The 22,460-nt window shown below is 66.7% G+C and overlaps 7 protein-coding genes across 7 annotated transcripts; 4 read left to right on the top strand and 3 right to left on the bottom strand.

The window, feature by feature from the left end:
• Positions 1 to 737: 737 nt before the first annotated feature.
• Positions 738 to 3,448, bottom strand: EMIHUDRAFT_204822 (hypothetical protein; the record flags this gene model as incomplete). The annotated part of the gene is made up of 3 exons (XM_005780207.1): positions 738 to 1,271; positions 2,628 to 2,721; positions 2,802 to 3,448. The coding sequence occupies 3 exons, from the start codon at positions 3,446 to 3,448 to the stop codon at positions 738 to 740; spliced, it is 1,275 nt and encodes a 424-aa protein (XP_005780264.1).
• An 834-nt stretch (positions 3,449 to 4,282) lies between these two features.
• On the bottom strand, positions 4,283 to 5,552 carry EMIHUDRAFT_450104 (hypothetical protein; the record flags this gene model as incomplete). Its single annotated transcript, XM_005780206.1, has 5 exons — positions 4,283 to 4,730; positions 4,956 to 5,036; positions 5,188 to 5,227; positions 5,304 to 5,368; positions 5,443 to 5,552. Coding segments are annotated over 5 exons (328 nt in total), but the record flags the coding sequence as incomplete, so codon positions are not given.
• Positions 5,553 to 6,725: 1,173 nt separating this feature from the next.
• Positions 6,726 to 8,538, bottom strand: EMIHUDRAFT_450103 (cyclophilin type peptidyl-prolyl cis-trans isomerase; the record flags this gene model as incomplete). Its single annotated transcript, XM_005780205.1, has 7 exons — positions 6,726 to 7,018; positions 7,096 to 7,389; positions 7,662 to 7,712; positions 7,865 to 7,922; positions 8,067 to 8,147; positions 8,367 to 8,459; positions 8,530 to 8,538. 7 exons carry the CDS (start codon positions 8,536 to 8,538, stop codon positions 6,726 to 6,728), a joined length of 879 nt encoding a protein of 292 aa, XP_005780262.1.
• Positions 8,539 to 9,311: 773 nt separating this feature from the next.
• EMIHUDRAFT_204818 (hypothetical protein) lies at positions 9,312 to 12,008 on the top strand (the record flags this gene model as incomplete). The annotated part of the gene is made up of 5 exons (XM_005780204.1): positions 9,312 to 9,333; positions 9,984 to 10,333; positions 10,411 to 10,715; positions 10,910 to 11,231; positions 11,328 to 12,008. 5 exons carry the CDS (start codon positions 9,312 to 9,314, stop codon positions 12,006 to 12,008), a joined length of 1,680 nt encoding a protein of 559 aa, XP_005780261.1.
• Positions 12,009 to 15,089: 3,081 nt separating this feature from the next.
• On the top strand, positions 15,090 to 16,459 carry EMIHUDRAFT_204814 (hypothetical protein; the record flags this gene model as incomplete). Its single annotated transcript, XM_005780203.1, has 5 exons — positions 15,090 to 15,186; positions 15,416 to 15,498; positions 15,667 to 15,715; positions 15,796 to 15,852; positions 16,137 to 16,459. 5 exons carry the CDS (start codon positions 15,090 to 15,092, stop codon positions 16,457 to 16,459), a joined length of 609 nt encoding a protein of 202 aa, XP_005780260.1.
• A 347-nt stretch (positions 16,460 to 16,806) lies between these two features.
• Positions 16,807 to 17,750, top strand: EMIHUDRAFT_204813 (hypothetical protein; the record flags this gene model as incomplete). Its single annotated transcript, XM_005780202.1, has 5 exons — positions 16,807 to 16,860; positions 16,918 to 17,014; positions 17,216 to 17,255; positions 17,551 to 17,620; positions 17,694 to 17,750. The coding sequence occupies 5 exons, from the start codon at positions 16,807 to 16,809 to the stop codon at positions 17,748 to 17,750; spliced, it is 318 nt and encodes a 105-aa protein (XP_005780259.1).
• A 115-nt stretch (positions 17,751 to 17,865) lies between these two features.
• EMIHUDRAFT_204812 (hypothetical protein) lies at positions 17,866 to 22,162 on the top strand (the record flags this gene model as incomplete). The annotated part of the gene is made up of 11 exons (XM_005780201.1): positions 17,866 to 18,010; positions 18,087 to 18,190; positions 18,888 to 18,989; positions 19,152 to 19,331; positions 19,404 to 19,496; positions 20,209 to 20,325; positions 20,828 to 20,902; positions 21,126 to 21,200; positions 21,246 to 21,304; positions 21,460 to 21,523; positions 22,052 to 22,162. 11 exons carry the CDS (start codon positions 17,866 to 17,868, stop codon positions 22,160 to 22,162), a joined length of 1,125 nt encoding a protein of 374 aa, XP_005780258.1.
• Positions 22,163 to 22,460: the final 298 nt, after the last annotated feature.

Raw genomic sequence — 22,460 nt, 5'->3', positions numbered from 1 at the left:
GCCCATTGCAGACCGGTGGGCGTGCTTCCATGCGACGCCCGCGCCCGGCACAATGGTGTCGCCCTGGTGCGTCAGGCGGTCGTCGCCACGCTCGTCGACGAGGGCCCACTCGCTCCGCTCGCCCTGCGTGCGGCAGAGGTACGGGTTCTCGCGGCGCTCCTCCGTCTCGGGCGTTTCTGCCAGGATCAACGTCCACGGCGAGGCCATGTGCTCGTAGTAGAGCAGCACCTGCCGCGCGCTCTCCTCCTCCTCGGAGCGGGGCGGGCTTCGACGAATATACACGCCGTTCATTTGCTTGATTGTGCTCCCCGCGATGAAGAAGCCGAAGGCCGGCTCGCTGACGTAGCACGAACGCCGCGCACGCGGCGCGCCGCCGAGCTCGGTTGAGAGCATGTCGTTGCGGGAGAGGCTCATCCCGTGATAGGAGAGTGCGACGGAGCGGACGAGGAGACACGGCACCTCTCTGAGAGCCGACGCCGCAACAATGAGAGACTGGGTTCGCGCTCCCTGCCTTTAGGGAACCCTTTTTCGTGCCATCGGCGCTCGGCGCGCAACACGCCATCTCCGCCTCCGCCATTCCCACTAGTCGCAGGAATCGCCACCCTTGCGCGCAAGCGAACTAATAATTTAACGCACCGGAAAACGGGCACGGGACTGGCGCGCACTGGCCGACTAAACACAGGTAAACCACGGAGCCGCCCGCCAAGCGACAATGATGACAGTCAGTTTGCACAGTACTAGCCCAACAGCGGGGCGACCGCCCCCTGCAGGTAGGTTTGCCGCTCCTTGGCCGTCGCGAAGCCGTCCCACTCGTAGAATGGAACGCTGATCACCCTCCAGCCAGCCGCCGCGAGGAGGCGCCGCTTGAGCAGCGTTGGCCCATTGGGTCTGCGCAAGCCCCGGCCGTCGGGCAGCAGGAAGTGAAAGGGGCCGTCCACCTCGACCGCGACGCGTGACGAGGGCAGCGCCAGGTCGAGCGAGTAGCCAGTGCGCGGCTCGAGATGCTCCTCCTCGAAGCCGACCTGGACGTCGGCGAGGGCATCCGCTACCGAGCGCTGCAAGCCTGACGGCCGAGCTATGGTCGCCACCATAGCGTCGCGGCAAAGCTGGCGCTCAGAGGCGGGGAGAAGATGCTGCTGCCCGTCTGCCCCGCGTTCCAGAGAAAGCCAGAGCTGCCACTGGTGAAGCTGAGAGCGGTTCCCGACGCTCCAGCTAGACGGATCCCGCGCGAGCGAGTCGCTGATCACGCGCGAGCAGTCGGCAAGCAGCGCCTGGTGATGATGGTCTGCCGTCGCATACGCCCACGCTGTGTTGGATAGCTCCTGCGGGTTGAAGCGATCCAGCCCGCTCCGCACCGCCTCCTCCGCCACCGCCGCGTACAGCGCGTCCGCAGCCACGCCCGCCGTCGCGTACGCCCACACCGTGTTGGCCAGGTCCTGAGGGATGAAGCCAGCCAGCCCGCCGCGCACCGCCGCCTCCGCCACCGCCGCGTACAGCGCGTCCGCAGCCACGCCCGCCGTCGCATACGCCCACACCGTGTTGGCCAGGTTCTGAGGGTTGAAGCGATCCAGCCCGCTCCGCACCGCCGCCTCCGCCACCGCCGCGTGCAGCGCGTCCGCAGCCACGCCCGCCGTCGCAAACGCCCACACCGTGTTGGCCAGGTCCTGAGGGTTGAAGCCAGCCAGCCCGCCGCGCACCGCCGCCTCAGCCACCGCCGCGTACAGCGCGTCCGCAGCCACGCCCGCCGTCGCAAACGCCCACACCGTGTTGGCCAGGTCCTGAGGGTTGAAGCGATCCAGCCCGCTCCGCACCGCCTCCTCCGCCACCGCCGCGTACAGCGCGTCCGCAGCCACGCCCGCCGTCGCATACGCCCACACCACGTTGGCCAGGTTCTGAGGGTTGAAGCCAGCCAGCCCGCCGCGCACCGCCGCCTCCGCCACCGCCGCGTATAGCGCGTCCGCAGCCACGCCCGCCGTCGCGTACGCCCACACCGTGTTGGCAAGCCCCTGCGGCTTGAAGCCAGCCAGCCTGCTCTGCACCGCCGCCTCCGCCACCGCCGCGTACAGCGCGTCCGCAGCCACGCCCGCCGTCGCATACGCCCACACCGTGTTGGCAAGCCCCTGCGGCTTGAAGCCAGCCAGCCTGCTCTGCACCGCCGCCTCCGCCACCGCCGCGTACAGCGCGTCCGCAGCCACGCCCGCCGTCGCATACGCCCACACCGTGTTGGCAAGCCCCTGCGGCTTGAAGCCAGCCAGCCTGCTCTGCACCGCCGCCTCCGCCACCGCCGCGTACAGCGCGTCCGCAGCCACGCCCGCCGTCGCAAACGCCCACACCGTGTTGGCAAGCCCCTGCGGCTTGAAGCCAGCCAGCCTGCTCTGCACCGCCGCCTCCGCCACCGCCGCGTACAGCGCGTCCGCAGCCACGCCCGCCGTCGCGTACGCCCACACCGTGTTGGCCAGGTTCTGAGGGTTGAAGCGATCCAGCCCGCGGCGCACCGCCGCCTCCGCCACCGCTACAAACAACGGGCGCACAACCGTCACTTGCAGGCCGCACTTTGCCACGCCGTGGGCGACGTTGGCCAGCTCGCGCGCCCGGCACGAAGAAACGAGGTCCAGCGTGCGCTGCACCAGCTGCTCAAGCCGCTCCTCGTGCCGCCGCTCGACGCGCTGCTTGCCCAGTTTGTTCCACAGGTTCGCGGCGTGGATGTGGTTCAAGCTCGTACTGTGGGCAGCAGAGAGCGTGAGCAATGCGTCAGCGCTGCCAGCCTGGCTTATCAAAGTGGTCAGCTTCCGAGGGTCGACCTGATCACTGTCGGCGCAGCGGACAGAGAAGGAGCGATCATTGCACATTCGTGCGTCGCGTCCTTGCGCCCCGTGCATCGGCGGTCGCTCCCGGCGACCGCTGTGCTGAGGTTGCCCCTCGCCGCGCCGGTCATCGCGCCGGTCATCGCGCCGATCGTGCCAGTCGCGCTCGCGCTCGCCTCTGCCCCGAGCGTCGTAGCCGCGCCGCTCGTCATGCCGCCCGTCATGATGCGGCCGTTGCTCGCCTCGCCATGGCTCATCGTGCCATCGCTCATTGGGCCATTGTGGCTGAGCGTGCCATCGCTGCTCGCGACCTCCGCACCAAGAGCTGTTGTAACCGCGCCGATCGTGTTGCCGCCCGTCATGATGCGGCCGTTGCTCGCCGCGCAATGGCTCGTCGTGCCATCGCTCAGCGGGCAATTGTGGCTCAGCGTGTCTTCGCTGCTCGCGATCACTGCACCAAGAGTCGTTATAGCCGCGCCGCTCGTCATGCCGCCCATCATGGTGCGGCCATTGCTCGCCTTGCCAATGCTCGTCGCACCGTCGCAGCTCATCACGCCGCGGCTCATCGTGTGATCGCGACCGCCGTCGCGACTCGCCCTGCCATCGCAACTCTTCGCGTCCGCACTCGGCGCGCCGTTGCTCATCACGCCAGCGATGCGCCTCGCTCCGATCGGACCTCTTGGCGTCGAGCCGGGGCGAGAGCATGTTGTGCGAGTTGGGCCAAAAGCTCGAAAATGTCCCCGAAAGCGTGTCTCGAGTTCCCCACAGCCGGCGCGCAGCCAGAAAGCACCGCTCGCGTGTCGGCCGCACTCCCTGGGTCCCAGGGAGTGCGGCCGACCGACCAGACCGAGTAGGCTCGACGCCGCGCTCGCTGTGGAGCTGCCACAAACTCGCCGCCGAGCGTGCCACCGAAGGTGTCCCGTCGGAGGTGATAAGGTTTGAGACCTGAGGCTGCGGAGGTGACGCCTGAGGTACCGGCCCGTGCACGGCGACTCGGCCGGCGACCGCCACGGGCTCAGACGAGACTTGTCGACGCGTTCCGGCTCAGCTTCACCGTGGTCCTCGGGCGTCTGCCGACGTCAGGACCACCCATACAGCTCGCGGGTTTGAGGTCGCAAGAGCCAAGATGGTGGCGTTTGGACATCACAACCATCACACAAGACAGCCTGTAGGTGATGGCGGGACGGCGCAGTGTTTGTGGCACTCGGGAGTATAGGCACCCGCGGCACGGCCCCGCGGGGCTGCGGAACCGGCCCCAGAAGGGGACGGTCTGGGCGAGCGTGGCAGTTCTTGCGCTAGTATGAGCACCTTCTATCACAGCACTACCGACCCTGGTCATTAGAGCTGCCAGGAATAGCGTCAGGAGCTGGAAGGTAGGAGTCAAAACCCCTCATATTTGAGACATCGCGTGGCCCATATAAAGTACTCGCACAACGAGCCCGAGATGCGCGCGAACCCGCGCGTCCGAGCCCGCCGAGGGAAAAGAATTTTACCGCGCTTTCGCAGAACCTCGGTCGGAGCGACACTGCTCGGCGACTGCTCGTGACCCTCACAGGTGGCCGGAGGGCGCGACCGCGAGGGGAGTTGCCACCCTTGTCACTCTTGCGCACTTGCACTTGTGTGTGTGGGCCCTTTTCTATCTAGGACAAGTCCTTCACACAACTGCGACGGACATAGGCGAGGGGGGGAGGGCGGGGGCGCCGCACAGGCGTCGCGCGAGGCCGGGGCCCTGCTCTGCCGGCTCCGCGACACGCGCCGGCGCACGCGTGGCTCTCAGTCTGCGTACGGCCCGTCGTGCTCGTCCGCGAAGCCGCCCTTCATCGACTGCATGATCCGCTCCCGCTCCTTGATCTTGGCCTCTGCCCGCTGCGCGTCCGCGCCGTGCTTCAGCGGGTCAAAGGCCTCGTAGTAGCTTGCCGACTCGGCCTGGCGCAGAGCCACGGGAGGGTGAGCTGAAGGCGGTGATGGCGGCAGCGGCAGCGGCAACGACGTCGGCGGCCACAACGGCGGCGAGGCGGCGGCGGCAACGGCGGCGGCGGCGGCCGGCGGCGGCGAAACGGCGACAGGGGCGGCGTTGGCAGAAGGGGCGGTGCGATCGCGGGGGAAGCGGGCAGAGGGGAGGAGACAGAGGGGGGGGGGGGTGGCGGTTGCCTCCAGCTTCTCCGAGCCAAACACGAGCGGCCCCGCCTCGGCGACGAGGGCACCAACCGCCGACGACGCGTCGCTGAGCGCCTAATCTCGGCTGACCTCGGCTGACCTCGGCTGATCTCGGCTGACCTCGGCTGACCTCGGCGCGCCCCACCGACGTGAAGCTGATCTCGGCTGATCTCGGCTGATCTCGGCTGATCTCGTCTGATCTCGGCTCATCTCGGCTAGAGCTCGCCGACTTGAAGCCAGACAGCTTCTGCAGGACTGCGCTCTGCCTAAAGGGATGCACTCCCGCTGCACATGAGCGAGTGAGCCCCGCCCCGACCTGCTCCGACAGCACGGGCTCTCTGCCGCTGCTTCTTGCTGAGCATCATGCTCGTCCGCTTGCGCGCGAGGTACTTTGCGCGCCGCCGCTCCTACAGAGGCCAACTTCCTTCCTCCGTCCCACCCCCACTGTCTTGTCTTGAGGCTCGCCCGTGCTGCGGCGCTCCAGCTCGCTCAAGCCGCCGCCGCCGCCGCCGTCGCCGTCGCCGTCGCTGTCGTCGTCGTCGTCGCTGTCCGCCTTGGCGCCCTTGCCACGCCACTTCTTGCCGACGACCTGAAGTGACGACTCTCTGATTCGCTCTGTCTGTCTCACTCCATCACTCACCCGCCGCCACTTGTCGCCTCGACCGCCCCCCTCGACGCAAGCTCGGCCACCTCTCGGCCACCTCTCGGCCATCTCTCGGCCACCTCTCGGCCATCTCTCGGCCATCTCTCGGCTACCTCTCCGCCTCCTTCGACGCAATCTCGCGCCGCAACTTCTCGTACTCTTCACGCGGGTCCTGCTCAACACAGCGTGTGCCGTCACCACCCTCACCCACCAGCAGTCCATTCTACTCCCGGCTCCTGATGCGGATGCCTCCTCCCCCCCCTCCCCCCCGCCGCCCCCGCCGCCCCCGCCTCCGCCGCCCCCGCCGCCGCCACCGCCGCTGCGGCTGCCCTGGGCCCGCGTCGCCGACAGCGACGGGTCAGCGGCCTACGTGTGAATAGGACGTGTGAATAGGGAGGTGTGAATAGGGCGTGCTCTCTCCCCCCTCGGATGGGAGCAGCGGAGCACGTGTCCTCTCGAGCGCTAGCTGACAGGCGGACACTCTCTCTGCTCAGAGTCTAGGCTCCGAGTCTAGGGCTCAGCCGCCGCCGCGCTGCTCCCGGCCGCCGCCGCCGCCGCCTTGCGCTGCAGCTGCTGCCGCATCCGCACCTCGAAGCTGTCGGCGGCGGCGCCTGATCGCGGCCGCGGGCGGTGTGAAGAGACGCCGTTCACACCCTCGCACACCGCCTCGAAGCGTGGCGGCGGCGCGCGCCGTCTTCCGCAGCCGAAGTGCCCGCGGTGCTCGCCTCGGCGGAGATCAGCCGAGATCAGCCGAGATATGGCGAGATCAGCCGAGCATATGGCGAGATAAACCGATCTGCCGGGATCAGCGGAGAGCTGGCGAGATGTGGCGAGATCCGCCGGGATCAGCCGAGATTTGCGGAGATCAGCCAAGACCAGCCGAGATCCGCCGAGATCCGCCGAGATCCGCCGAGAAATGGCGAGAGATTGGCGCGATTTGGCGCGATTTGGCGCGATTTGGCCGCGGTGCTCGCCTTGAGTGCGGCGGAGGTGGCGGCGGAGAAGGAGGTCGCCGTCGCCTGTTCACACCCGTCGCCGTGAAGAGGCGCCGTTCACAAAGCCCAGCGTGCAGAAGGCGATCTCCGCCACCCTCTTGCGGAGCTATCTGGGCTAATCTGGGCTCATCTGGGCTCATCTCGGCTCATCTCGGCAAAGCTCGCCTTCATGCGGAGCTTCTGGGCGAGCTCCTCCGGGTCCACGGCGTGCTCCTTGCTCAGCGTCGGGTCGGAGAGCATGTCGTGGGCGGCGATCGCCTTCTTCGGCAGCGCCGCCTCCTGCGCCTCGGCGTTGGCCGCCTGCTCGCCGAGCGGGAGCTGTGAATAGGGAGCTGTGAACAGGGAGCTGTGAACAGGGAGCTGTGAAGAGGCGTTGGCCGCCTCCTCGCCGAACGAGAGCAGCGACAGGTTCTTGACGCCTGAAGGGAGCAGAGGAAGAGCTCACAGCGGACGGCCCAACGGCAGTTCCACGAGAGAGCAGCGGCAGGCGCGTCACCCTTCCTCCGCTTCTTGGCCGCCGGCTCGGGGGGCGGCGCCACGGCGCTCGGTCGCGGGACGATGTCGTCGAAGGGCTCGAGGAGGACCTCCATGCGCAGGATGCGGGGCGGGTAGGTTGGCCGGTCGTGCTCTCCGACCTCGACCTCGTTGAACCGGTTCAGGTTGTAGATCGAGTTGCCGGTGACCTTTCCAAAGATGGTGTGCTTGTTGTCGAGCCACTCGCACCGGTCGAGCGTTACGAAGAACTGGGACTTGTTGGTGTCCGGGCCGCTGCTCGCCATCCCGAGCAGGCCTGTGCGCAGGCGTCCTTCTTTGTGCGCACGGGTTTCTCTTTTTGGGGAGGGGGCCCGCTCCCCCGCCACCCGAGGCGTGCCTGTTCGCAGATCTCTGTTGTGGCGGGGCGCCTTTTCGTTTTCGGCCGCTGCTCGGCGCCCCGAGCAGGCCGCGGTGTGTGAAGCGAATGCGCTGGTGCGTCTCGTCCTTGAACTCGCCTGTTCACAGCTCCCTCTCCCTCGCGGCTGTGAAGAGATGGCGTGCTTGTCGCCCCGTCCTCGAACTCGCCACGCTCGTTCTTGTGCTCGGCTGACAGCGCGCACTCGCCGCCCTTGCCCGTGCCTGGCGGGTCGCCGGTCTGCGCCCGTCAGCCCGTCAGTGGGACACACACGTCCCTGGCACGGACGACAGGGCACGCGCACTCGCGGAACACACACGGACACGGGGGCATGGCACACGAGGCGGCGTGGTGCGATCTCAGGGAGAGGCATCACCACACAAGACTAAAGTGCGATTCGTGCCTGTCGGATCGCCGGTCTGCGCCATGAAGTCCTACGGTGCGATGAGGTGAGGTGCACTTCTCCGCGCCGACTTTGGTGGGGCAGGGGGCGGCAACCCTCGCGACGTCTAAGGCAGGAGCCCAACGGCATTCGCAGTGCAAGGCCCGGTGCGCGTGGGTGAGCGGCGTGTGAAGTCCTTAATCACGCGGTGGAAGATGCAGCCGTCGTAGTAGCCCTCCATGCCGAGCTGCACGAAGTTGCGGCACGCGAGCGGCGCCTGCGCACGCCGGCGGGAGGCCCGTGGCTCGGCGCCCGAGGCCCGAGCCGCCGATAACAGCGAGCCGCTCTGCTGCCGCTTTGGTGCGCTCGGCGGCGTGGCGTGCGGTCGGGCGGCGGCAGTTGTGGCGCGCTCGGAGCTTGCACTGGCGAGAGTCGGAGGGGCGCGCTGAGGGCGGGCGCTGGTAATCGAGGTGGCGGAGGGCGTGAGCCGCCGCGCCTCTTTGCTCCACAGCTCGACATCGAGCGGCCCGAGGCTCGTGTGTAGGACGACCTTGCCGCGGGTCGACGGCTCGTTGGCGTAGACGGTGAGCTGCGTGTGGGGGCGCACGGTGGTGTCAGAGCGGGGTGGGCGCGACGCAGGGAGTGGCAATGCGCCGCACAGACGACATCGTCAAAAAAAAGAAAACGGGCGCAGCAGAAATGGTTGTGCCCTCTCGCGTTGCTCGCTCGCCCGTGCGGAGGGCATGGCCGCGGAGGAGGCGAGTGCGCGCTGCCAAGCCTTCCACAGACAGCCTCTTGGGCAGACTGAGGGTCGGCTTTGCGTGGCGTAGCCCGTGCGCTGCGCTGCGCATACCTTTTTTGGGACCCATCGCTCCCGCGTTCCACACAGTGAGCCGGCTCTGCTCCACAGCAGGGCATGCCTGACTGGCTCCTGCTAGCCGTGCGTCCTGGTGGCATCCATTGCCAGCTCAGGTAGCCTCAGAAGGTCGCCTCGCGCACAACTCGGCGCCGCACAGCACCGCTCCGCGTTACTACCGAGTTAGTATCGTCGACCCACAGAGACTGCTCTTCTGTAGGTGGAGCCGACAAACGCCGGCCGGGTCGGTCCCGCCGCCCCCATCGCCGCCGCCGGGGCGGCGGCGGCCTCGGCGGACCATCCGGCGCGCCGCGCGCCCGACGGGGAGGTGTTCACCACTCCTGGCTCCTCACCCCGCCACGCCTTCGTGCAGACGCCGTGGCACCCGCCTCAGGCGCCGCTCGGACTCGGTTGACGGCCGCCCAAGTGCTTGGCTCGTGCCCAGCCGACCGGCAGGCGATGCCCACTCGCTGCTAGGCTAATCCCGGGCTGTCAAGCGGCGGTGTGGTGCCGTGAAGGGCAGCGGTGCCATCACACTCATTCCGAGCAGTGTTCGCTTTTGTCGACAAAAATTGCTCTGACGTGATGGTCATCGGAGGAAAAGGCGGTGCTGGCGATGAAGCCGGCCGCAAGCACACACATGATCTTGATGTATGAAACGCGGCGGACACACACCTCACGCATCTGAAAGAAAGAAAGAAAACAGACAACCCAAGGGAGGGATGGGAGAACGGCACGCCGCCACCACACAGGGATTTTAAGGAGAGGAGTGTGATGCGCTAGCCGTCGCCTACCCTAGGGAGTCTGCCTCTTCCTATCTCTCTTCGCAGTCTCTCTCCGATTCTCGCTTCAACCTTCGTGCCACCTCGCGGCCGTCCCACTCTCGTCGCTCTCTCCCTTGTCACTTCCTCCTCTGTCGCGTCGTTCTCTTCTGTCTCGTCCTGCGGCGCCGCCGCCTGCCGGTCCCTTGTTCTCGCGGCTTCTTTCGCCTTTCGGCGCAACTCCGTCCTCCTGCTCCTCGCGGCGTATCCTGGCCCCTCGAGTCTATCGAGCTCCCCTCGCGCAAGGACCACATTTCTGACTCCCACTCCGAGCATTTGCCTACAGGTCATGTTGTTACCTCACGCATCTCTCTCGAGCCCACATGCACCCCGATTTGTTTTTCGTCTTCGCTAAATAAATCGGCCGCACTTCAGCTGGCCGCATATTCGGTCGGCGCCTCGCGGCCTTGCGCTCACACGTGTCCGGGACGCTTAGGCTTTAATCACGAGCGCATGATTGCTGCGATCCACGCCGCGCGGAGGCGCAAGCGCGAGGCCGCTGAGAAGGCCGCCACAGCAAGGACGTCAGCTGTGGGCTCGGACGTCGACTGCTCGGACGCCGAGAGCGTTACTCTTGAGGAGAGCACCCACAGCACGGCAAGATCTGTCCCCGCCGACTCGAACACCAAGCTGAGGTGGGAGGAAATCTCCCTCCCGCCGCCTCGGTCGATCTGCTTCTGCCTCCCGCGCCAGCTCGACGTCTTCCGCTTCTACATTAGCCAGCCCGTCCAGATTCTGACCGCCGTCCTGATCATCTCCAACTTCCTGTTCAACTGCGCAGAGAAGGTCGGCTGCCTTCACGGACCTCGCATCGGCTCTTTCACGGTGGCTACGCTGGCTAACCATTACTTCCGCGCCCGCAGGAGTGGGACCCTTATGCCGAGCAGTTGCGGCCGGCGCTCTGGAAGTGGAGCGAGTTCACCTTCAACACGCTCTTCCTCGTCGAGTTACTGGTCAACTTCTATGGGCTCGCCTTTGCCTTCTGGCGCCACAACTGCGGCTGGAACTGTTTCGACCTCCTCGTCGTCTCCATCGGCTGCGTCGGCATGGCAGAGGCCATCGGCGGCGCCTTTATGCCGCCGCAGCTCGCGCTCGTCCGCAACCTTCGGGCCTTTCGCATCTTTCGCCTCTTCAAGCGCGTCAAGTCGCTCAACAAGATCTTCTCCTCGTGCGCCTGCAGCCTCGCCGCCCTCCCGCCACCACCCTCCCAGCCTCCAGTTCTCCCGCCTCTCCTCCCACCCTCCAGTACTCCCGCCTCTCCTCCCGCCCTCCAGTACTCCCGCCTCTCCTCCCGCCCTACTGCTCTCTTCCCCGCCGGGCCACACCTCGCGCCAAAAACGGCGCCGCTGCACCGTTGCGCAGACTCGGCAAGGCGATCCCCGGCGTCTTCAACGCATTTCTGATCACGATCATCGTGATGTGCATCTACGCGATTCTCGGCGTCGACTTCTTCCACCTCACCGGCGATGACGGCGGCATCACGACGTACAACGAGAATGTGCGGCGCGGGCTCTGCAATGAGACCGAGGACGGCCGCACGGTGTACGTGGACGATGGCAACGACTATCTCGCCGGCGCGGACTGCTCCCTCACCCAGACCTTCTCCTCCGAGACGGCGCGTGGCTTCACGTACGGGGAAGAGTACTACGGCACCTTCTTCCGCGCGCTGTACACACTCTTCCAGGTGCTGACCGGCGAGTCGTGGTCCGAGGCGGGCAGCATGTTGCCCTCCCGAAGCTTTCCGTGACACGTCCACGACATGTCCGAGACGTGTCCATAGGCGGTCGCGCGGCCCGCCATCTTTAGCGGCGACACAGGCGTCGGGCCGGCCCTCTTCTACGTCTCCTTCATCATCGTCTGCCAGATCGTCCTCATCAACGTCGTCGTCGCGGTGCTGCTCGACAAGATGGTGGAGGAGGAGGACGCGCCCGACCCGGAGGAGATGAGCGTGATTGAGAAGCTGCACCAGATGCTCGCGCAGGAGTACGGCCAGCTGCAGGCGCTCTTCCGCAGCTGGGACGACGACGGCTCCGGCACCGTCTCGAGGCGCGAGTGGTGCAAGGCGATCCAGAGCCTGGGCTACCGCGGCCCGCGAAGCGTGCTGCACCAGATCTTCGACTCGATGGACCGCGACAAGTCGGGCGAGCTCGACTTCGCTGAGATCGACAAGATTCTCAACCCGAAGCAGGCGCGCAAGTCGAGCCTCGGCCAGCCGCAGCCGAAGCGCTCGGTCAAGGATGAGGTGACGCTGCTGCGGGACGACGTGGCGCGGCTCACGATGCTCGTCGAGGAGATGTGCGCGAAGCGGAAGAGCAGCGGCGAGTTCCTCTCTCCGCGCGAGCCGACGGAGCCCCCGCCCGCCGGCACGATCCCGCTCGCGCGGCTGCAGGACGCGGCGGAGCTGCCCGACTCTCCCGCCGAGAGCGAGAGCGGGTCGCGCCGCCGTCGCGTCTTTGCCTAGGCGCTAGGCGGAGCACGAGCGGTGCGCGAGCCTGCAAGCCGACCGAGGCGGGGAAAGGGGGAGCGGCTGTCGGTCACAGATAGATTTTGGGGATAGACACAGCTCATTCGGCTTATTTATTTTCTCTTGAAGAATCACCGCACCGTCCCCGCCGCCGCCGTCCCCGCCACCACCGAAGCAAATGACCGCGGGGATGCTCGGTGCGTCTCTCTCATGAATACGAACCACAACAGTTGGTTTGTGGAGAGGCTTATCCTACCTTTTACCACGTATTACGCAACTTCGAGCGCTATAATGGGGAACGCCCAGGGAGAGAGGGGCGGCTATATCATGCGACATGCAACGCCCATCTCTGGCTCCTTCTTATATCATGCGACATGCAGAGTCTTGTCTTCTCGAGCTACGCCACGGCCCGGCAAGTTTTGAGGGCCGATAGCGCAAAGGAGAGTGAGAATGGACGGCCATTAACATGGGGGCACCTCCTTCGCGATGCGCAAGGACAGAGAGCCTGCAGCCGGACCATTGATCGGGCAGGTATACCCATTCGGCACGGGGGAAGAATGCCATCCTTGAGGTAGTCCCGCGTCCTGTTGAAGCAATCCCAGGCGCCGTAGCCTTTCTTTTGGAAGTCTCGCGTACCGGGTTGGCCCGCGTTCACGGTGGAGGGCAGGCCATGGCGATAGCCTTGCCAGTTCATCAAAGCGCCGTTAGGAAAGAAGCCCCGCATTTTCTGCGCCGAAGTGTAGGTCGTTGCGGGGTCATGAAACTCTCCAATGATGAGCGGCTTGACCCTGTCGAGCGATGATCCGTAGGAAGGCACCGGACGTGGGAGGTTCGGCGCCGACGCCACTGCAATCAGATTGCCGTGCCAAGAGGGTGTTTCGCACGGAGTTCCGTCCATAAGCGCGCAAGATCGTTGGGATTCATCCGCCCCGCCATGTCCACAGATCGCACAAGGCCTACAGGTGGCGTGCTGCTGCACGTCCTCGAGCCGGAGGGCAACGGGCAGGCCGCGTCTCTCCACGCCCACGCCTCTCGGAGTTTGGGGCGCGCTCTCGCGTGGGGAGCGCTGGGGACGCGTCTATCTCGGGCATCGGCGATCGGAGTTTCTTTTTCGTTTTATCTGTGATTAGAGCGTATCTGCGGGGTGTTCTGGCCATGCTCTGGGGCCGAGCCTTGGCGAGACTGCGTCAGCTGTTTCCACAACTTACCTCGCCAGCCTACATGCACACTGTCCCGGGAGAGGGACCTCCGCACCTCTCTATACACGACGTACACCGGGGGCTGTAGCGCGGAGAGCCGTAGTAGACGGGTACTGAGTACAGGTGGGACACGCAGTTCACCACAGGAGGCCGTTGCAGCCTTTTCTTCATGCCCGCCGCTGGCCCTTCACAGGTCGCCTAGTCCACTCGTACGCGACCGCAGCCACGGTGGCCGCGCACCGCACCCGGTGCGCCGTCCGCGTCGCCGTGCTGGCGCCGACGGTGTACTCTGTGTTGGCTGCGGCCGCCGCCTCGTAGGCGACGGCACAGAGGAGCACCGAGCGGTCGGCCGAGCCGCCGAGAGCCGCGCTCGCGAGCATGAGCCCGTATGCTCCCAGGAGCGCGGCCACGTGCCGGCCCCACATCGCCGGGATGTCCGAGATGGGAGCGCCTCCGAGCGACTCTCCGAGCTGCAGCGCGGCGAGCGCCTGCTGACGAGCGGCGTACTGGAAGGAGAAGAGGAGCGAGAGCAGGGACAGGCAGGCGAAGACGGCGCGGCTGCCGGCGGCGAGCATATCCTCGATTAGCACACGTACTCTGCTCGCGCACCAGCCTAGCTAGTGCCGCGACATGCGCCGCTAGAAAAGAATTCTTACCGGTGAATCTCACAGCAGACTGGCACGAACCACGAACCGAACCTAGTTAGCGGCTTGCGGCCGTACTGGCGCGCACTAGAAAAGAATTTTACACGGGCTCCCTCGCACAACACTGGGCACGGGACTGGCTCGCACTGGCACTAACACAAGAATTTTGCAATTCTGGGCACAACACTGTGTTACTCTCTGATTCCAACACTGGGCACGGGACTGGCGCGCACTGGCACTAACACAGGTACACCACGGGAGCCGCCTATTTTACAACAAAACTAACACGAGGAGCAGACCGCGATCCCGCGGAGCCCTCCGCGGCGAGCTCCTCTGCGAGGTCGCGCCAGTTCCTGTTGTGGACCACCGTCGTGAAGCGCCGCTGCGCCTGGTGTAGGAACTCGTGCTTGGACGTGAACTCGGCGAGGGGCAGCAGCTCCTTGGCCTCGACGAGAGTATGCGGCCGGAAGCGCGAGAGCGCCTTCCTCTCAGCCGGCTCTGGCGGCTCTGCGGAGGCGCGCAGCTTCTTGCCCTCGTCGGGCTCGTCCCACGGCTCCACCTCGACGTCCGGGGGCCTGCCCGTCGTGCCACCGACCAGGTCGAAGTACTCCGCCTTCGTCTTGTCGTCCCACTCCTCCACGTCGCCGTGATCTTGCCGTGCTCCTCCTTGAGCCTGTTGTGCGTCGCCGCACGCAGCTCGTCGAAATCGGAGCCCGGCGCCTTGCTCACGTCAAGGTCGCGGAAAGGAGCATGCAGCTGGCGCATGGGCCCGGCGACGAGCGCCCAAGTGCCAATCCACGCCGGCTCACGAATGTCCACGGCGCTGGTGAGGCCCATACCGCCCATCTTGACGGGCAGGCGCGCCTGCCTGCGCGCCCGCTCCCAGCGCTTGCCGGCGGCGCCGACCCGTGCCCCGCCGACGAGCTTGTATAGCGCCGCGTCAATCAGCTCGTCGTGCCTCTCCGCTGCCGGGAGGGTGACCGACGGCGGCATGGCGCGCAGAAAGAAGGTGAGCGTCGTGTTGCTGCAGAAGCGCAGCAGGACCTGCATCACCTGCTGCGCCGTGTGGATCTCCTTCGTGTCGCGCAGCTTGAGGATGCCCTCGAGCGGCTTGAGCGCCCTCTCGACCCTCGCGACGAGCTCCGTCTTCCTCCACTCGTCGTCTCCGAGGAACGGAAAAGAAAACGCAGTGGACCAACGGTCACCCGGCATCCTCACCTCGCCCCAGCGGGGCAATGCCGCGGCCTTGGGGCCGCCTCCTCTTCACCGGCGGCGAGGAAGGCGACGCCACCCTCCGCAAGGTCGACCTCACCGAAGGCGAGCACATCGTCGGTCGCCGGCCAGGCGCGGCGTCCCTCGCTGCTGCTGCCTCTGCCCGGCCGGCCACGCCCTTGCCGCGGCCGCTGCCGCAGCCCCCGCGCGCCGCAGCCCAGGCCGCCGTCCTTCTCGCCACTGTCGGGAGAGCGCTGCCGCCCCTCCCGCCGGCGGCGGCGCCGCCGCCTCCGCCGCCGCGCCGCCGCCCGCGCGCGCGACGGCCCTCCCTCCCTGTTGCCCGCCCCAGAGTGCCTCGTCGTCTACACCGACAACCGCATCTCCAGCACCCACTTCAAAATCTCGCTCCGCAACTCGAGCGACCTCGGGCGCGTGGCGTCACCGCCACCGCCACCGCCACCGCTGCTCGCCACCGCCACCTGCTCGCCTCCGCCCTCGCCGCCCTCCGCCGCCCTCCACCGTCATCACCGCCGCCATCGCCGCGCTGTCACACGCGCGCCGCCGCCGCCCAGGAAGCGCGCCTTCGACGTCTGCCTCGAGGACTGCTCCGCGAACGGCACCTACCTCAACGCTCAGCTCGTTGGCAAGGGTCACACTCTTTGCACGCTCGTCTCGCTGCGTCTTGCGGGAGAGACGCCTCACTCACTCTGCTTCACCCCGTGCCAACAGGCAACTTTTGCTTCCTGTTCCAGCGCGACGAGATCGGGCTGCTCAAGCCGTGCGGCGGTGACGAGCAGCCGCCCTACGCCTACATCTTCCACGACCTGACCGGCGGCTGCAAGCCTCTCTAGATGCTGCAGAGAGAGGCGGCAGAGAGAGGCGGCAGAGAGAGGCGGCAGAGAGCCGCGCCCAGGCCGAGCACTCGAGATCGCCGCGAGCTCAGCGGGACCTTCTCGAGAGACGTGCCCTGCACCCTTCTCTACTCGCGGCCGTCGACGTCTCGCGATGCGCTGACTGCGCCGCACTGTGCCGTGCTCCCACGCCTCCAGCCCACTGCCGCTGTGACGCAGGCACCGCCGACCACTTCCCCTTTCTTGCCACCGACGCGACGCCGCAGCGCGCCGCCAAGGCGGTGCCGCCGCTGTCCGTGTCGGGGCTGAGCAGCTCTGGCCCGACGCCCCTCCCGACGGAGCGCACGTCCGCCTCCTCCTCCTCCAACGGCACCGCCAAGAAGAGGCTCGGCGGCATCTTTGGCTCGCGAGCCAGCTCGCGGTGCGACACAGACGAGGCAGCGACGCCGCCGTCGGAGCAGCACTCCCTCGGCGTTGGGGGTCCGCGGCGCCCTTGGACCGCGTCTGCACTGGTGATTGAGCAGTTGCCAAGGAGCGAGTAGGCGCCGCCCCAGTGGCGGAGGGCGAATCGTCTTCCTCAGGTCTTGTTGATTCGTGGTTCATTCAGAGTAGGCGCGGAGTCCGTGGGGGAGGAGTCCTTGGACCTGGTCTCTCGCCAGCTCGCCATGCTCAGCGACCCGAGCCCGACAGGCGAGGGGCGAGATCGGGGCGAGATCGGGGCGAGATCTGGGGGAGATCGGGGCGAGATCGAGGCGAGATCGGGGAGGCGAGATCGGGGCGAGGTATAGAAGCGGGTGGCGCCACTCTCCCATGCACACGCGCCCGCCCACACGCCGCAGCCGTGGGGGGCATGAGGAGCGCCTCTTCACAGCCTGCGCTGTGAACAGGCATGCACACACTCAACCACACGCTGCAGCGCGGCTTCAAGTTCCAGGCCGACGAAGTGTGAACAGTCAAGGAGTTGTTAGTTACTCATTAAGTAGTTCGCTTCAAGCTCCAGGCCGACGCGATCGCCCTCGGCGGCGTCACGGCCTTCATGGACGTTATCGGCGCGACGATGGCCAAGCCGAAGAAGACAGCGATGGACTTGCAGGCCCGTCGAGGGGGGGGTCGCTGTTCCGTGTGGCCTCTCCACGCGGTAGCAACTCCTCATGGTTCCTGACTTGCAGGTTCTCGACATCGCGCTGGACATGCTGCTCACCACCAGCGCTTCGGAGGAAGGCGACGAATTGATCAATGGCGAGGAGGGCGTGAGTTGATTAGCGACCTCGCGACTCACGGGGGCTGCTAATGAGCAGGCGCCTCCTCGCTGCTTGACGAGGAGGGCGGCTTCGACAAGTCGTCGCCATAGAAGCAGACTCCCCTCCCTCCCCCCATTCGCTCCCCGTGTCTCCGCGTGTCAATCGTGCCCTGAAAGAGGCGGACTGCGCCTTCTTGTCCTCCGACCGGCCCCTCGAGATCGCCCGAGATCACCCGAGATCGCCCGAGATCGCCCGAGATCACCCGAGATCACCCGAGATCACCCGAGATCGCCCGAGATCACCCGAGATCACCCGAGATCGCCCGAGATCACCCGAGATCACCCGAGATCACCCGAGATCACCCGAGATCACCCGAGATCACCCCAGATCAGGCTCGTCTCCGTCCTCTCGAGCCCGGCGCAAAAGACGCGCTCCAAGGCGCTGCAGCTGCTCGCCTGCATGGTACTCCCCCCCCCCACCGCCGCGCCGCTCGCCTCGAGCCTCGCCGCCGCTTCACAGCGACGGGTGTGAACAGGTCGTCTACACTGACAAGCCTCTCGTCGAGTCCTCGCTTCGCCGCGCCAACCGGTAATGACTAATTAATGATTGACGATGATTAATTAGTGGTAGCTGCGCCGCGCCAACCGGTGCGGCGGCGCGAGCCCTCCCCTCTGATGAATAAGTAGGAGCTCAGTAGTTCTTGATTCATGAGCGCCGACACGGACAGGTACGGCGGCGCGAGCCCCGGCGTGCTGCTTGCCTCTTTGCTGCGCGACAAGGAGGGGGCGCTCCCGGAGGCACAGACATGCACAGACGTGGTCACGCTGCTCAACGCTCTGGTCGCGTGCTCCGGTGCCCCCCCGCCGGCCTCGTCCTCTCTTTCAGCGCGGGCGGCGGAAGGGCTCATCCGTTAGCTACCGGCTGGCAGGTAACCCCGCCGCGCTCGTCGACGAGCTCTCCAGCGCCGGCGTCGACGACGCGCTCACCGAGATCGAGCCGCTCTTCTCCTCCAGCCCCGACCTCGCACTGCAGGTGGTCGACCAGCACACTTCATCCTTGACTCACAGCTCATCACTGAATACGTAATCACGGCTCGTCACACCACATCAACCTCCCCGCCCCCCCCCCGCAGGTCGACAGATACGGCGCACAAAAGGCGAAGCTCGCTGGCGTAAAGCTCGGTCCGCCGCCGCCGCCGCCGCCGCCGCCCGGGCCGCCGCCGCCGCTCGAACCGCCGCCGCTCCCGCCTCCGCCGCTCGCGGCCCCGCCGCTCGCGCCGCCGCCGCTGCCCGGGGCCGCGCCTCCGCCGCCGCCGATCGCGGCGCCGCCGCTGCCCGGCGCCGGGCTAACACCGCCCCCACTGCCGGGGAAAGGGCTGCCCCCGGTGGCGGGCGCGCCGGCGCCGCCGCCGGCGGCGCCGGCTCCCGGAAAGGGTCCGCCGGCGCCTCCGCCTCCTCCACCCGGCGGCGGCCCCGCGCGACCCACCGGGCCGCAGCTGCGCGCGTTGCACTGGAAGAAGGCGTCTGGCGGCTGGCAGAGGGGGGGCGCGGCGTGTTTCTTCTTTGACGCGTGTTTGCCTCTTCAGGTGCGGCCGCCTGTGCAAGCGGGCGCTCCCCCGGGTGAGTCGTTGTTACGCCCGCGTATTCCTTTTTGTAGGTGCAGCCGTTTGGCAGGTCGCTCGGGGCCTTGACTTGTTTCGTTTTGGGCGAGCGTGTTTCTTTTTGTGTAGGTGCAGCCGTCTGGGAAGGGGACGCTGTGGTCCTCGCTGCCGAAGGCGCCCCCCATCGACGAGGCGGCAGTGCGCGAGCGCTTCACAGCCACGCCGTTGCAGGTGGTACTCAGTCCTCAGATTGGATCTGAACAGGCGGCATTGCGCGAGCTGTTCACTGTGAAGGCCGCGGGCGGGCAAAAGCCGACGGCGGCCCCGGCCGGCGGCGGCGCGGGCGGCAGTGCTGTCAAGAAGGAGCAGCAGCCGGCGTTGCTCGACGTGAAGCGCTCCAACCAGATCCAGATTGCGCTCGCGAAGTTCAAGGGGCGCGGCATCCTCGCCGCGGCGCCGCTCTCTCTCGAGCAGCGCGGCGCGTGGACGCCGTTCTTGTCTGGAGTGGTGTCTCTCTTGTGTTTGAAGGTGCTCGCGCTGGACGAGACGGTCCGCAAGCCGAGGGCGGCATCGGTGACACACACCCACACCGTGGCAGTGGCGCGTGACGTGTCCGAGACGCGCGCCCCGCAGGTGCTCAAGCAGGACGACATCGCGCGGCTGCGAGAGTGCTCGCCCAGTGCCGAGGAGGTCGAGATGCTCTCTCCGTTCGGCGAGGACCCGCGTCTCAAGGAGACGGTGCGGGGACGAGTCTATTGTAGTTGTAGTGTTGCATTGTGTTGTATTGTATTGCACCCCGCGTCTCGAGGAGACGGTGCGGGGACTAGTCTCTTGTAGTTGTAGTCTTGCATTGTGTTGTATTGTATTGCACCCCGCGTCTCGAGGAGACGGTGCGGGGCGCAGCCGAGATGCGCAGCATGAGAGACAGCCGAGATGTCGCCGAGCTACAGCGAGATGTGGCCGAAGAACCGCGCCGGAAGGAGTTGGTTCGGCGGGGGGTGTTACTCGGCTGTATCTGGGCTGTATCTCGGCTGTATCTCGGCTGCAGCTCGGCTGCAGTTCGGCTGCATTTCTCGGCTGCGTCTCTCGCCTTGGAAGGTGTGGTGGGGCCGTATCTCCCCACATCTCCCCACATCTCCCCCCATCTCGCCTCGCAGGTGCGGTGGGGCCCTGCCGAGTCCTTCCTGCTAGACATGGCCGCCGTGCCGCGCCTGAGCCAGCGGCGAGATCTAGTCGAGATCACAGCCGAGATACAGCCGAGATACAGCCGAGATACAGCCGAGGTACAGCCGAGGTACAGCCGAGATATACAGCTTGAGCCCGCGGCGACATCTCGGCTGCATCTCGGCTATATCCCGGCCGAGCCTGCTTCCTGTCGAAGCCCGCGTATCGACGACGTCTCTCACGCGCGGCTACCCCCCTGCCAAGGCTCGCCTGCTTCCTGTCGAAGCTCACGTTCGAGCAGCGGAAGAAGGACGCCGAGGCGCAAGTCGAGGCGATCAACAAGGCGGTCCAGTGCCTGCGCGGCTCGAAGACGCTGCCTCTCCTCCTCGCGCTCGTGCTTCAGGTGGGCTGAGCCATCCCCGTCACACACCTCCGACACACCTCCGACACACCTCCGACAACTCCGAGACCCAACCGAAACCTTCCGAGACACCTCCGAGACACCTCCGACACACCTCCGACACACCTCCGACACACCTCCGACACACCTCCGACACACCTCCGACACACCTCCGACACACCTCCGACACACCTCCGACAACTCCGAGACCCAACCGAAACCTTCCGAGACCCTTCCGAGACACCTCCGAGACACCTCCGACTCTCTGCCTCTCCTCCTCGCGCGCATGCTGCAGGTGGGCAACGCACTCAACGCTGGCACGCCGCTGCCGCCGCACGACACTTCCCGGACACGTCGAGGACACGTCGAGGGACACGTCCTGGACGTGTCGCGTAGGCACGCCGCGCGGCGCCGCCGCCGGCTTCACCTCTGAGGCGCTCGGCGAGGTGGCCGAGGCGAAGAGCGTCGACAGTACGCATCGAGGTGTGCCGCTGTTTCCCCCCAGGCGCTCGGGAAGCTCGCTGAGACGAAGAGCACCGTCTCCGACGCGCGGCCCGCGCAGACGTCGCTGCTGCACTACGTCGCCCGCTGATAATGAATCATTACTTAATCATAATGACTTAATTAATTAGGTCGCTGCTGCACTACGTCGCCCGCGTCGCGCCGGCCGAGAGCAGCAAGCAGCTGCGGCTGGAGCTGCGCGACCTCGAGGAGGCGGCGGAGACCTCGGCGTATCTCGGCCGGCTCTCGGCGCTTCCGCCCGGTCCCAACTCGCTCACTCCTCGGGTCGCCTCGCCGCGCAGGCTGCGACGCTCTCGTCCGCCGGCGTGGCCGAGGAGCTCGACGGGCTCTGCAAGGCGATCGGCGAGCCTCTGTCGGTGAGTCGACTCTAGCGTGAGGAGTCGTTCACACTCCGAGACTAGGAGCTCGACGTGCTCGGCAGCGAGCTCTCGAGCCCAGAGTATGGCGGCAAGGGCGACGGGTTCGTCGCCGCGCTCGGCAGCTGGCGCGGGGCGGCGGCCAAGAAGGCGGAGACTCTCTGTCTACCCACGGCGACACCATCTCGGGTCCTGTCTCTGACTCTGTCCCTGGCCCTGGCCCCTGGCCCTTCCTGCAGGTGGAGGCCCTCCGCGCTAGGGTGGAAGGCATGCTCTCCGGCCTGCAGCAGCTGCACGCCTACTGGGGCACGCGCGCGGTGCACGTTGCGACCAAAGGCTTGTGAGCGGCGTCTCTTCACACGCAGAGGTGTGAACAGGCACGCCGCGCGACCGGAGTGTCTCCCATCGTCTCTGGACGGCGTCTCTTCACAGCCGGAGGTGTGAACAGGCGAGGCGTACGTCGCGTCGGAGGCGGAGGCGCTGCTCTCGCGCGTCCACTCCTTCGCCGCCTCGTTTGGGAAGGCGTGCCCCCGAGATCACCCGAGATCACCAGAGATCACCCGAGATCACCCCAGATCACTCGAGATCACCCGAGATCACCCGAGATCACCCCAGATCACTCGAGATCACCCCAGATCACCCGAGCTCACCCGAGATCACCCGCCTCGCCTCGGCAGGCGTGCCGCGACAATGAGCGCGAGGACCACATGCGCAAGAAGCGCGCCGAGGCCAAGGCGGCCGCCGCCAAGCGCGCGCAGGCCAAGGGGCCCTCGCGGCCCTCCCAGGCGGGGGCGGCCAAGCCGGCCGCGCGCGCGCAGCCGGCCGCACGCAGCGCCATGGGCAACATCCAGATGTCGCTCAAGCGGGGCGAGTTTGAAGACATGAAGAAGCTGCAGTCCGAGCTGCAGACCAAGATCCAGTCGCGCCGGACGTACACCGCGGGCGCCCACGGAGGCCGCTAGCTCCTGGCTCCCGGCGCGGCGGCCGTCAGGCGCGAGAGGCTCAGCTCGCCACCTCTCCTACGTGCGCCCGGCCGCCCACTCTGCCTGCGGCCTTCACTTTTCACTCCGCTGAGAGATCGTCTGCGTTTCCGTGTGGTGCGCCTCTCGCCTTGTCGCCTTCCGAGAGCAGCTGCGACAAGAATTGCGCAGCAACAGGTAACGCGCTCTAAAAAGAAAAAAGATATGAAAAAAAACTCCAGTTTTGGGGGCCTGTCCCTCGCTCCGAACTCCGATTACGCCGCCGCAACCCAGCCAAAAT

This window comes from Emiliania huxleyi, assembly GCF_000372725.1.
Source record: "Emiliania huxleyi CCMP1516 unplaced genomic scaffold EMIHUscaffold_22, whole genome shotgun sequence".
Lineage (NCBI taxonomy): Eukaryota > Haptophyta > Isochrysidales > Noelaerhabdaceae > Emiliania > Emiliania huxleyi.
The sequence above is the reverse complement of the archived record's forward strand: the minus strand, read 5'-3'. Positions and strand labels throughout refer to the sequence as shown.